The sequence below is a fragment of the Apus apus genome, chromosome 4 (genome assembly GCF_020740795.1).
Source record: "Apus apus isolate bApuApu2 chromosome 4, bApuApu2.pri.cur, whole genome shotgun sequence".
Taxonomy (NCBI): domain Eukaryota; kingdom Metazoa; phylum Chordata; class Aves; order Apodiformes; family Apodidae; genus Apus; species Apus apus.
In genome coordinates, this window is record NC_067285.1 from 71617439 (window position 1) to 71631519 (window position 14081).

The 14081-nt window shown below is 37.9% G+C and overlaps 1 protein-coding gene across 3 annotated transcripts in view; it reads left to right on the forward strand.

Moving 5' to 3' along the window:
- GUCY1B1 (guanylate cyclase 1 soluble subunit beta 1) overlaps nt 1–13716 on the forward strand; it is a 45452-nt gene extending 31736 nt beyond the window's left edge. For 2 of the 3 annotated variants that reach the window (XM_051619849.1, XM_051619851.1), the window contains 7 exons: nt 460–593; nt 1319–1516; nt 3317–3554; nt 5727–5867; nt 6955–7109; nt 7415–7541; nt 7893–13716. In XM_051619849.1, the coding sequence (XP_051475809.1) occupies nt 460–593; nt 1319–1516; nt 3317–3554; nt 5727–5867; nt 6955–7109; nt 7415–7541; nt 7893–7955 (1056 nt within the window). In that variant the 3' untranslated portion in view covers nt 7956–13716. The remainder of the gene's footprint in view (nt 1–459; nt 594–1318; nt 1517–3316; nt 3555–5726; nt 5868–6954; nt 7110–7414; nt 7542–7892) is intronic. The other variant, XM_051619850.1, reaches the window with a different exon arrangement.
- The last annotated feature ends 365 nt before the right edge of the window (nt 13717–14081 follow it).

Genomic DNA, 14081 nt, shown 5'->3' on the forward strand with positions numbered 1-14081 from the left:
GTGTTCTTTTCTCTAGAGAGGGTAGGAGAAGAGGCAGATTATATGAACTGATGTACCATGTAGGGTAGCACACATTATGTCAAGGAGCCTGCTTATTTATAGAAAACTGTACCTGAAAGAAACAAATAAGATTTCTTAGACTTGCTCCCAGGCACAGATAAAACTTCATAAAATAGTCAGTACTTTTGTCAAACTATTGTTAAGGAATGACAAAGCAGAAAAAAAAAATGTTATGAACATGAATATAAAGAAAGATATCATGCCTTATGTCTTTGAGGTAGCAGATGACAGTATTGAAATAGGTGTAGTATTCAAATGAGAGATAATTGGGTTTTAATGCAGTCTGTAACTCTATTCCAAACATTGGCACTGTCTTCATAGTGCAGACACTTACCTACATGGTCTGATGTGTAACACACATACCATTGCCCTTATACAACTGTGACTTTTCATCACCAGGAGGGGCTGTTGGATGTGGAAAAGCTGGAGTGTGAAGATGAACTGACTGGCACAGAAATCAGCTGCTTACGCCTGAAAGGGCAAATGATCTACTTGCCTGAAGCTGACAGCATTCTCTTTCTTTGTTCACCAAGGTACTTTATAAACTTTAGGAGTTCTATAATACTGATTTGTTCAAGTATTGATTTCATTGATTTTTATGTGTTTATACGAAAAGTGGGAGGACCATTGGAACTTGACTGATTATTAAATAATTCAGTATAAACATTGGAATGCTCTGGCCCAGTTTGTGCAAATGGGAATTTCTCTTTTTTGGCAAATTTTGTCCTTTATTTATTACTCTGAGAGTGCTAAGAAATGTTACCATGATTCAATTTCCTATGTGGATTTATATTTTTTGCAGTAGTTTTAATGTAATGGAGCAGTGATTATTATAAAGTGGTTTGAATAAGGGACTGAATGGAGGGCTAAGAGCATGTTAAGCTAGCACATCAGATTACACAGTTACGATATATTAATCTTCTGTGTAAAAGGGAGAGAGTGGATGACAACAGAAAAGGAAGAGGCTACCTTAAAGTAATCTCACTTTTATTTGTGTACTGAAGTATGTACATTTGATATGTTCAAGAAACTCAGCAATGAGAATTCTGATTTAAATGCAAAAATCAAGAGCCATTCGTTAACATGAATGTACACAAGTAAGGTATTTCATAGAAGAGGTGTTTTACTGCTCATCACAAGTTCAGAAGCATAAACTTGTTTCCTTTTTTGAGCAGCCTCTGCTGTTTATTTAAGTGTTAAATGCTCCTTTGGCAAGTTTAAGTATACCTATATTATTACATATTTCTCCACATTGCAGTGTGATGAACTTGGATGATTTAACCAGAAGAGGTTTATATCTGAGTGATATCCCATTGCACGATGCTACCCGTGATCTGGTTCTTTTGGGAGAGCAGTTCAGAGAGGAATATAAACTGACTCAAGAGCTTGAGATCCTCACTGACAGACTGCAGCACACTCTGCGTGCACTGGAAGATGAAAAGAAAAAGACAGACACGTAAGAACCAAATCCTGATTTTGAGCTGAAACAGTCACAGCAATATATTATTTATAGCTACCTTCTTCAAAAAATAAAAGAATCTTGGAAGGAATATAAGAGATATTCAGGGCTGATAACTTTGGAGTCAAAAAACATTTTACTTTTAATGCCTCATAGGTTATTTCTATGTCATATTTCATCTGCAGTCTAGGTTGTTACACACACAGGTGTTTTGAAGGCTCCTTACCTGATAAGGAAAAATATGAGAAGTGAACTGACATCCTTTTTGCCTTGTGAATTACCTACAACAGTAGTTCTGCAGACTTTCTTACATGCAGACCCTGTAGCCAAGATGAATTTAACAAATGCCCAAATGCTACTATTTGACAGAGTTCTGTAAACCAGCTGTAGACCTCTTTGTCTTCCTCAACTGCCATGTTCACAGGTTAATAGAATAGAAAAAAAAATATCTTATAGGCCCTGAAAATAGTCTGTGTTAGAGTGAAGTTTTGCAATATGCTAATGTTATGAATTTGATTATAGTTACCTGTAGAAATGGATTTGAAGCTTTCTAGATAATACTGCTATCTAGATGCAAGTACATAACAAGAATAAAGTATATACATTGGGCTCCAAACCCTTTTCTACAGGTAACCATAAAATCAAATTCTTAGCATTAGTCTATGGCAGGACTACTAGCTGGTCAATTAAACAAAAGTTTGTGTGACAAGCAGTGTGAGGTTGATGATTGTGTCTCACTTATAAAACATAGTTCCCATCTCTGTGATAGAAGAATTTATTGTGGATTATGCTTGTTTAGTAGTAGAATTAACATTTGTTGTGCTACGAATTCTATTGACAGATATTATTTTTTTCTGGAGTAGAGTAATGGAAATTACTGCAAAAAAACTTGAAAGGTATAGATGGAAGAGTCAGAGAGAAGAAGCCTAAAAAATATTTTTTCTATTTATTCTTGTTGGCTTGCTTTATAAAGTAATTTTATCTTCAGGAATTCTAGCCTTCTTGGCATCCACCGTAACAGACAGTGTCAGTTACTACATTGTGTGTTCGCTAATTGTAACTCATGCAGTAGTGAAATTGCCAAAAATGCAACTAATGAGGGTTTGTGCAGGAAGCTGTGTATGAAATGATACTTAAGATCTGTGAAACAATCAGAGTTTTTCAGCTTGCCCACTTAGCTGTGTAAGGAGGGAAATATACCTTAAGATAGCAATCAGAAAGCTGAAGGAATACACGCGAGCAGGGTGAAGCTCTATGTGTGTGATTTGGATTTTATCTGCATAATCTGTAATATGAACAAGTGTTCATATGTCATATAAATTATTAATTTAAAAAAACAAACAACACAACAACAAACTAAACATACAACAAGCATTCTCAAGAGAAGAGGAAGTATTTAGCAAAGCTCAACTTGACCAAAATTGGAAAACTGATCAAAACCAGATTATATGAGCTGAGAACATGGCAGAAATGCCTAAGCATTAAGCTAAAATGATCCAAGACACTATTAACAAGACATGTCAGAAGAATTAGTAATATATGCCTCATTTACTTGGTAACTTAGATGTACTAATGTGTGTTTGAGATCTTATGGTTTTAGGTATGCTGATGTAGATCAGGTCCTATTTCTTAAGCAATATATTCTTCAGTAAACATCTTTCATATTAGTCTTTGATGATGTGAGTATGTTATAAACCCTATGGGAGACGCTAAGTTCATATTGGAAGAGTGTTGATGTAACATCTTTCTCCACATTCTTTCTGTTTTGCTTCTACCTTTCTTTTCTCACATATTTAGATTACTCTACTCTGTTCTACCACCATCAGTGGCAAATGAGCTGAGACACAAGCGTCCTGTTCCAGCTAAGCGGTATGACAATGTGACCATTCTTTTCAGTGGCATTGTTGGATTCAATGCCTTCTGTAGTAAACATGCCTCTGGAGAGGGAGCCATGAAGATTGTTAATCTTCTAAATGACCTTTACACAAGATTTGATATTCTGACTGATTCACGAAGGAATCCGTTTGTTTATAAGGTATGCGCAAGAAGTATTCAATCTGTGACTTTTCAATAATTTATTATCACTGGTGAGAGCACACCTCAAATAATGTGTTCAGTGCTGGGCCACTCACTACATGGAGGACATTGAGGTGCTGGTGTGTGTCCAAAGAAGGGCAACAGAGCTGGTGAAGGGTCTAGAGAACAAGTCTTACAAGGAGTGGATGAGGGAACTGGGGCTGTTTAATCTGGAGAAAACGAAGCTGAGGGGAGACCTTATTGCTCTCTATAACTACCTGAAAGGAGGGTGTAGAGAGGAGGGAGTTGGTCTCTCAAGTAATAAGCACCAGAACAAGAGGAAATGGCCTCAAGTTGTGCCAGGAGAGGCTTAGATTGGATTTTAGGAAAAATGTCTTCACTGAAATGAGTGTCAGCCACTGGAACAAGCTGCTTAGGGGGGGGGGTTGAGTCACCATCCTTGAATGCATTTTAAAAATGTGTAGATGTGGTGCTTAGGGACATGGTTTAGTGGTGGATTTGGTAGTGCTAGGTTAATAGTTGGACTTGATGATCTTAAAGATCTTTTCCAACCAAAATGATTATATGATTCTATGTCACTCTTTTCCATCCTTTGGGTTTTAGGCATTTATAAAAAACTAGTGATGTTCTCAGTCACTGAACTGTGTTACCTGATATTACATAAAGAGAGTGTTGTTTATGTCTACATGTGTGAAGGAACATAAAAGGCATAGTTCTCAGCAGGATTTCTGCACATAAGGTGGATATATAAATCTACTTCCATTTAGATGACCCTGTGCTTTAATTTTTTAAGTCATCTACCTGGGTCTTCTGCTTGTAAATTGTAACATTATTTAGTTATTCAATGTGAATTTCATTCCTTCATTAGGAATGATGTGTAGTTGCAGATGCGTCTGGTAACATGTAGATATCCCATCCATATTCACATTTCTTTGCTTGTGTGTTTATATATGTAAGAATCACAGAATCACTTAGGTTGGAAAAGACCTTCAAGATCATCGAGTCCAACCATTAACCCTATTCTATCAAGCCTAGGACTAAGCCATATTGCCAAGCACTACATCTAGATGACTTTTAAACACATCCAGGGATGGTGACTCAACTACCTCCCTGGACAGCATGTTCCAATGTCTGACAACCCTTTCCTTGAAGAAGCTCTTCCTAATGTCTAGTCTAAACCTCCCCTGGTGCAGCTTGAGGCCATTTCCTCTTGTTCTATCACCAGTTACTTGTGAGAAGAGACCAGCACCTACCTCTTTACAATGTCCTTTCAGGTAGTTGTAGAGGGCAATGAGGTCTCCCTGCAGCCTCCTTTTCTTCAGACTAAATAGCCCCAGTTCCCTCAGCCCCTCCTCATAAGATTTGTTCTCAAGGCTCTTCACCAGCTTTGTTGCCCTTCTTTGGGCACACTCCAGCACCTCGATACCTCGATGTCCTTCTTGTATTGAGGTACCCAAAACTGGACACAGTACTTGAGGTGGGGCCTCACCAGTGCCAAGTACAGAGGGACAATAACCTCCCTGGTCCTGCTTGCCACACTAATATAGGCCAGGATGCCATTGGCCTCCTTGGCCACCTGGACACACTGCTGGCCATATTCAGCCACCTGTCAATCAGAACTCCCAGATCCCTTTCTGCTGGGCAACTTTCCAGCCACTCTTCCCCAAGCCTGTAGCATTGCATGGGGGTGTTGTGGCCCAAGTGCAGGACCCACCACTTGGCCTTGTTGAACTTCATACAAATTACCTCGGCCCATTGATCTAGTCTGTCCAAGTCTCTCTGTAGAGCCTGTCTACCCTCAGGCAGATCAACACTTCCTCCCAACTTGGTATCATCTGCACATTCTAGCTTTTACTAGAAATCAATTTTATATCCTGTTCCAAGTGAATCCAGGGGGTGAGTCAAAATATACATAGTTCTCATTTTCTACAGAAATTGAGAAGACCCCAAAAGAGGCTCAAGTTCACTCAAACACAGAGTTCAAATTTAATTTGCTACATTGTAAGCACACAATAAATTATTTTCAATAACAACCAGAGATGACAGGAATTAGGGTGATTTGAATGAAAGTGAAGGGAAACTATATGAAAGGACAAGCAGTTTAAAAAGATGCATTCCAGTACTCTAAATCCCACAATAATAAAGTAATTGAAAATACCTATCTTGATAGGTGGAAACAGTTGGGGACAAGTACATGACAGTGAGTGGTCTACCAGAGCCTTGCATTCATCATGCACGATCTATCTGCCACCTGGCATTGGATATGATGGAAATAGCAGGCCAAGTTCAAGTAGATGGTGAGCCTGTACAGGTTAGTAAATGTGTGGGCTTCAAGCAAGAGCCCACTCTGATACGATAATGCTTTGAAATATGCTAATGTCCCAGTCCATTCAAGTTTTGTTATGATTAGATTTTGAGACTGATATCTACAAATAATAGGTAGAGTGGCATGTAGATGTGATGTGCATTCCTAGACCTTAAAATCTCAGTATTGTGCTTAGCCTTCTAAAGGACTAAATTAGATCCTGAACACTTGTGTCCGTTATCCAATCATTTCGATCTGATCAACAAATTCCCATTATGCATTAAGTACAATTAGTTGGATCTTCTTCATCTCAATGAAGAGAACAGATCCTCACATCAGCATGAGAAAATATTGCATTAACAAAAAAACCTACAGTTCCATAGGCATTTGTGGCAATGACTACTGGCAACAATGTATATTAGTGGAAGTTCACTGATTGTGAGATTTTAAGACGTTGTGGTATTAATACAGAACTGGGGACACTGCATTCACCTGTCCTCATAAAAGGGTGTGAGAGTAAAATGAGTGTGATGCATATTTCTATGTACATGAATGTTATAGGTCTAACACCTAGCTTAGATCTATGCACTTAACTTTGTCACTGGGCAAAGAAGTGAGAATGTATGATTTGAGGCTTTAAGATAATGGCAAAGTGCTATAAGAATGATCTTATCCAAACCCCTGTCTTGTCTCTTGAACTTTTAAATGCAAAATGCCATGATGTTTCCTCTGAGAAGCATTCCTGTTTCTTGACCAACACCATCCATTTCTACATTTTCTGAGCCCTCATGAAACAGACCCACAGAGTATGCCTATCTTTCCACTTTTTTATATTTCACAATACATAATAGCAGCATGGCATGATGCATGCTGGAAAAATATGGAGTTTGTTCTTTCATGTGGGAGACAGAACCATGACACTGCACTGTGAATAAAAAAAGTGTCACAAAACACAAAATACAAGGCTTCAAAGAAGTAGAAGTGGCACATTGAAAAACCAAACTCTGGTAGACAAATTATGTAATACCTGCATTTAGTCAGAATTTAGTTACATTGATTTTGGATATTCAAACTTTGTTTTTTCTCTCTAAAGATAACAATAGGAATCCACACTGGTGAGGTGGTCACAGGAGTCATAGGCCAAAGGATGCCACGTTACTGTCTCTTTGGAAATACTGTCAATCTAACAAGCAGAACAGAAACTACTGGAGAGAAGGGAAAGATCAATGTCTCTGAATATACTTACAGGTGAGTGATGCAGTATTTTTATTGGTGTTGACATCTTAAAAGAAACTACTTTGTCAGTATAACATGGAAGTGTCTTTGGAGTTGAAAGTGACAGGACTCCTGCAACACAGAATTTAAATACATGAGTTCTTATGAAACTGTTTGGCAAATTGCATTATGATATACTGTTATTGGTATGCAAATATAATAATGATCTAGAGATAGATTTTACTCCTGTTAATTGGCTTATATCTGTAGCGTGTTTAATATTTTATATAGTGCGTGTGCAGTACATACATTCACATGTTTTTTTCTTTCAATTTCAGGTGTCTTATGACACCAGAAAATTCAGATCCTCAGTTTCACCTGGAGTACAGGGGTCCAGTTTCTATGAAGGGTAAAAAAGAACCAATGCAGGTTTGGTTTTTGTCCAGAAAGAGTACAGAGACCGAGGTATGACTAACCACAGTGTAATTGTTTTAATTTTTTTTTTTAACAAGGCATAAATATGACAAATTTAATCTAAACCACTGAGATCCATTTGCATTTGCAAAACTAAATATTCCCAAGAAAAAAAATGAAGAGTTTTTTACAACACTGTGTCATTAATGCATTTGCTATCTTAACAGCACATTAAAGTCCTTGATTATTTGTCTTTGCAGTTTGTGCAGTCCCTGAAAGATTACTTTTGTATTTTAAGAAGTCCTTCAGGGAATGCCAAGTGTTTAAATATTTATATCTCCCTCTTCTTGCAAATTTCTCCACTATACTAGATTTTGCAATATACTGTTTGTTTCTGTTTAGCTGACATGTCTAGTTATCCGCACTTCAAAATTCACCATTTGCTTTCTTACACTGAGTGAATAAACGTGCCTTCAAATATTCAAGCAACAGAGCAGCAACTACTTGCAGGCAAGTTCACATCTGATGTGTATGGTGGTTTGTTAACCCTGGATGGATCTGCTAATTCAGAGATTGTTGCATGATAGAGGTCTTAGTTTAGAAATATACAAGGTGAAAACTACTTCTTTTAAATTACATATGGGTCTAAATCCTCTTCTCAAAATGGTGTAGGGTAGAGCTCTTCAAGTATCGAGTGGTCTTTAAGCTTATGCCCAATTTCAGAAGTCTGGGTGTGTATTAACCATGATCTCATCAAAAGCCTGTGAGATCTAGACTCATAATTGTGCTACAGACTTAGACAATCAGGTTACAGTATGCCAGCTGATTTGCCATACCTGAGCGGGTACATACATTCCACACATTGCCAACAGGAAGAAAAAAAGGGTAAAAGTAATTTACTTACCTTGAATTTTGTCCTTAAGTAATATGAAAATAATTTTAAGCTATAGTATTTAATATTAAAGATACAACTGACTAAAATAATGAAAATCATCAGTTACCTTGGCTGAAATAATCCCTGTAAGGAAATTTAATGACATGTCTGAATATTCATGTGCTTCTGAAAATGATATTTAGGCTGTTAAACTGTTTGGGCTCTTTAGGAGATCTGATACAGATTTCTTACCACAGTACTCAAGCATATGACTACTCCAGTCCCACGACTGGAGTGCCATGGTGGATGGTTACAGGCTTTTCAGGAGGGATTGGCAGGGTAGGAGAGGTGGAGGGATGGCATTGTATATAGTGAATGGGCTGGAATGTGTGGAGCTTGCAGTTGGTGATGGCATAGTTGAGAGCCTTTGGGTAAGAATTAAGGGGCAAACAATTAAAATAGATGTCATCATGGGAGTTTGCTATAGGCCACCCAGTCAGGATAAGGAAACTGATGAGATATTCTTTAGGGAACTACAGGATACCTCCAGGTCATCTGCATTTGTCCTCGTGGGGGACTTCTATTTGCCAGATATCAACTGGGAGCACTGCAGAGCTGGTACAAAGAGGTCCAGAAGATTCCTAAATTATCTAGATGATAACTTTATGGTTCAAGTGTTGAGAGAACCAACGAGGAAAGGTGCCTTCCTTGATTTGATGCTTGTAAACAGAGGTCTTGTGGGTGAAGTGGCAACTGGAGGCTGCCTTGGCCACAGTGACCGTGAAGCAGTCAAGTTTAACATCTATGGTAATAGGAGGAAACCTAACAGTAAGACCTCTCGAGGGCAGAGAGACCCTGCAGAGGGCTCTGGACAAATTAAAGAGCTGAGCAATCACCAATTGCATGAAGTTTAACAAGGAGAAATGCCAGATTTTGCACCTGGGACACGGTAACCCTGGATATACATACAGTCTGGGGAGCAAGAGGCTGGAAAGCAGACCTGGAAAGAGGGTTCTGGGGGTTCTGGTTGACGGCAAGTTGAACACAAGCCAGCAATGTGCCCCTGGCAGCCAGGAGGGCAACCCAGTCCTGGGGTGCATCAGGCACAGCATAGCTAGCTGGTCAAGAGAGGTGATTGTCCCACTTTACCCTGCACTGGTGCAGCCCCATCTTGAGTCCTGTGTGCAGTTTTGGGCGCCACAGCACAAGAAGGATATAAAGCTACTGGAGAGTGTGCAGAGGAGGGCCGTGAGGTTGGTGAAGGGTTTAGAAGGGAAGCCGAATGAGAAGCAGCTAAAGGCACTTGGTCTGTTCAGCCAGGAGGTGAGGAGGCTGAGGGGAGATCTCATCGCAGCAACTGCTTCCTCATTAGGGAAGGAGGAAGAGTGGGTGCTGACCACTTCTCTCTGGTGGCCAGTGTTAGGACCTGAGGGAATGGTAGGAAGATGTGCAGGGGGAGTTTTAGGTTGGACATTAGGAAGAGATTCTTCACCCAGAGGGTGGTGGAGCACTGGAATGGGCTCCTCTGGGAAGCAGTAATGGCACCGAGCCTGACAATATTCAAGAAGCATTTGGACATGGTGTGAACTTTGGGGTTGTCCTGTTCTGGGGCAGGAGGTGGAGTTGGTGATCCAGGCTGTCCAAGGAGGTGGTTGAGCCACTATCCCTGGAGACATCTAAAAAGACGGATGTGGTGCCACGGGACAGGATTTAGTGGTGGACGTGGCAAAGTTAGGGTAGTGGTTGACCTTGATCTTGAAGGTCTTTTCCAACCAGAGTGATACTGTGACTTTTTAATGGCAATTCCCAGTATTAACTCCCAGTATTGAACTTCAGGGGAGAGCCTGTACTTTAACTCTGCTGAAGCCTGTATTCTAGTATATGTTACTTACAATCATATTCTGGGGGCCACTTTTGATAATACTTTTCTATGTTTATTCTATGTCAAATTAAATATAATTTCACATGGCCACCATTCTTTCAAATTTATAGTTGTATTTAAAATATATATTAATTAAAACACCTTTCACTTTTTTTCTGCATTATAAATTATGTCCTATGATTTGTAGCAGGGCACATTGTAATTTTAAGTGCAAAATTTCATGAAGGGTACTGAGTCAGGTGGGTATTTTCCTTTCTTCAGCCTCATACATGTTTAATATGAATATAGGGTTCAGATAGTTCAGAATTTTAACTATTGCCATTTTCTTTGAGAGATCTTGTACAACAGTTAGTTTTGTCAGTTCTCACAGCAGTCCTGATCGGTACTTGCTGATACTATTAGCTAGTAATCGACCTTTTCAGAGGGGGACATGTGGGTAGGAATAAACCTGACAGAAAAATACTGTCAGTCTGATTTTCAGGAGCCCTTAAGACTCACTGTTTAAACACATTCAAAAAGTCTCTAATTTATGTTAATTTTTTTTTAATTCTGAAATTCAGATATCCATGTAATTCTTACAGATAGAATGACTTCTTTCATCACAGGTATCTCCTCAAAGTTGTAGTAAGTTTGAGAGAATACAAGGCTAGAAAGATATATTCATATGGTGATTGGAATTGATAATTTTGTCAGAGGTGATTTTGAGAAGTGCAAGAATATAATCCTCTGATCTTTCAATTAGTATTTAACTCCCTGAATAATTTCATCTTTCCATGCATGAAAAGATGCACTGAGTTTTACTCTTTTAAGTTTTTCTGAAGTGTTTGCAGTTTCTCTTTGTCTTGATAAGCTACTCCGTGTGTTATTTATGGCACTTTATAGGCTGTACATAATAGTTTTAATAGTTTTAATTTAAAAAAAATCAGATAACCATCTTCTTATGTTTGATTGCCTTACAGCAATTGCTTTGCTTTAGGCAAGCATGTAGTCTTGGTTTTCTTTTCACAAATCTTATTATCTTTTAACCTTTCAAACACATACTTATGCTAATGTATTATCATATGCAGTGCTGTTAGTTTCAGTGGGACTGTTCATAACAATAAATATGGCATATTAACACATATTCAGAAACTGGTAATTTTCTGAAAGGTCATTCAAGAGTATGGCAAGAAGTATCTTATAGAAGTAAACATGAAAATATTTCTCAAATCCTCAAAAGATTTCTGCTAATTATTCTTTTACTGTGAAGTTTTCTACATCCAATATCTTTAAATCTAGGAAAGATTCACATTAGCACTATAGTCTTCTTTTAATTATATCCCTTGGAAAGTGATTAGCTCAGCATTTACAAATCTAGCAGCATAATATTTTACCCTGAAGCCCAGTAATGAATACATGGTGAGGAAAGACAACAAAATACAGCTGGCATGGAGATGTGAAACCAAGGCTTAAAATATGCTGTCTCTTTGCAAGGTCCAGAGAAAATGACAGTGCTGAAGCAGCTCAGCACACCTCAAACTTGGTTCCTAAATTGACATCACCAATATCAGTCTCCATGAGCAGTAGTTACTTCTGAGAAAGACCTGATTTACCAGAATCAGTGTTAGAGTGCTGCTCTTTTAGTTTTATTTCACTAAAGATATCTCTTCCATGATACAATTACAGCAAAAATTAGAATTGCATCAGAAACATATATAGAACAAAAGCAGCTGTGAGGAATTACTCATTTTGCATCCGTTTGTTTGCATGTTATAAGATAAATGATTTTAACAGAGGTTCAGCTGCAGCTTCCCTACTGAGAAACATATTTGTTGTAAAAAATAAAGCTTGCAGAGAGACTCAAATGTCTGACTGCAATTTTCATCATTCCCCACTTTCAAATATCTTTCTTGTCTGCCCTGTCCCCACAATACTGATGGGACCAAGTTGAAGTGTCTCAATCAGAGCTGTTAGTCCATCAGAGAATGTAGGAATTGTTACATTCCTACGTACAGCAGATAGGAAAGAAATGCATGCATTACCTATGTTGTATTTTATTATTTTTGTTATTTACTGATACTGGTTGCAAGCTGTAAAATGTATTTTGTCACTGCATTGACCCACCATGTTGTTGCTTCAAAGAAAATCCCTTACTTCTTAAATTCTACTTGCATGCACTCAAGGAAGCAAAGCAAGATGCTCCCTGAGCTGAGAGAAGAAGAAGAGGACGCTGGATAGGGTGCAATACTGACTCCAAATAGGGTTCCAGGCAGTAAGGTTGAGTTATGGATGTTATTTCATGTCGTATCTCCCACTGTCATGTGCAGTACCACTGTCTTTTGCCCTACTCCTGAAATCATACTCACCAGTTTTCTCCAGGCTTGCTTGCTATTTTTATTTCCTTGATGTTTGGTATGGTTGTATCTCTGCTATAAGCATGTATTTTGAGCTTTTCTTTTTTTGGTATGCATATTTGCACATCAGTCATGTGGCCGTTCCTACCACCAGATAATATTGAATAAAATTTTGTAGTATGAATCACTTCAATCTGGTGCTTCACATCTCCATCTTCATTTCTGAAGTATAGTGGTTACATGAATCAATGACATTTCTGGGGAGATAAATATTTCAGTTGCTGGGCAGAACAATGAACCTAAAGAACTGGTTTTAAAAAAATAATACCTAAAGCAGCATTATGAAAACTATTGTAGAAATGTTATCAGATTTAGTTCCGCTATTACCACGCTTCCCATTCATTTTGTGAATAATGCTTGAACACTGTAAATTCCTGGTTAGAAAAAGGTTCCTCTTTTGATATCATCCTGCATTCTCCCTTTGTAGATACCATCTAAACATTTTCTATGTTGAAAGGGAGCAGTTGTTTGTCTGATACTGCCATTTCAAGCATGTGCCAATGTACTTCTACTGAAATGCTGTTCACTTGCAATGTATTTCTCATTGATTTGTATTAACTACATTAATTTTTAATGTTAATAATAGACTGCTAAACAATTTTAGACCACTTGTAGTGCTTTCCTTCTTTTCTGATGAGACCCCATAATTGAAAGCCATGCTACTGAGATATGGTTGTCATGGCTGCCTTTTGGGTTGGTCCCTAATTTTCAGAAATTATCTTATTTTATTCCTTGGGATGGCCTAATAATATTATAGGTGTCATGGCATAACTAAGAGATTTAAAGCTGCTAAGGGGACATAGTGTTTTTTATCAGCTGATATGGTTAGTAAAAGTGCACAAGATTTCAGATGCTTAGATCTTCCATAACTTCAACATACAGTGAATTTTTATGTGAATAATATCTGTTATCTGACTGGTAGTTTTGGAATATTTACATTATAAACTAGGATAGTGCAATTACTTTGTGTATAAAAATTGTCTATATCTAGTATACCTTATCAGCACAGAATATATATGTATAAATGTTTCATGTTAATGTGCAAAAGAAATTGCAATAAATTATTTTTTCCACTGACTTACAGAAATTTGGGAGTTTTCTTTTCAATGAAAGCTGTATTTCATTGTTTGATACAAACCAAGTATGTTCTCCATTCCATAATTTGAAGTTTAAGCATAATTTATGGAGGCATTGTTCCAATGTTTGCAAATCTCCAAGAGTCTCACACATTCAGGTTAATGGACCACATCCTCATATTAAAATAGTGTTCAAAATGTGTAGATTAATGCATCAAAAATAGTAGATGAAGTCACAAAAATGCATACATTCCTTTTAAGCTCTTGGACAATCATTAAAAAAATTATGAGCTGTCCACTTTGAGCAGGACTTACATTACCAACCAAAGCTTTAGGAGTGGGAAAAGAAGAGAGGAAGCCACATAC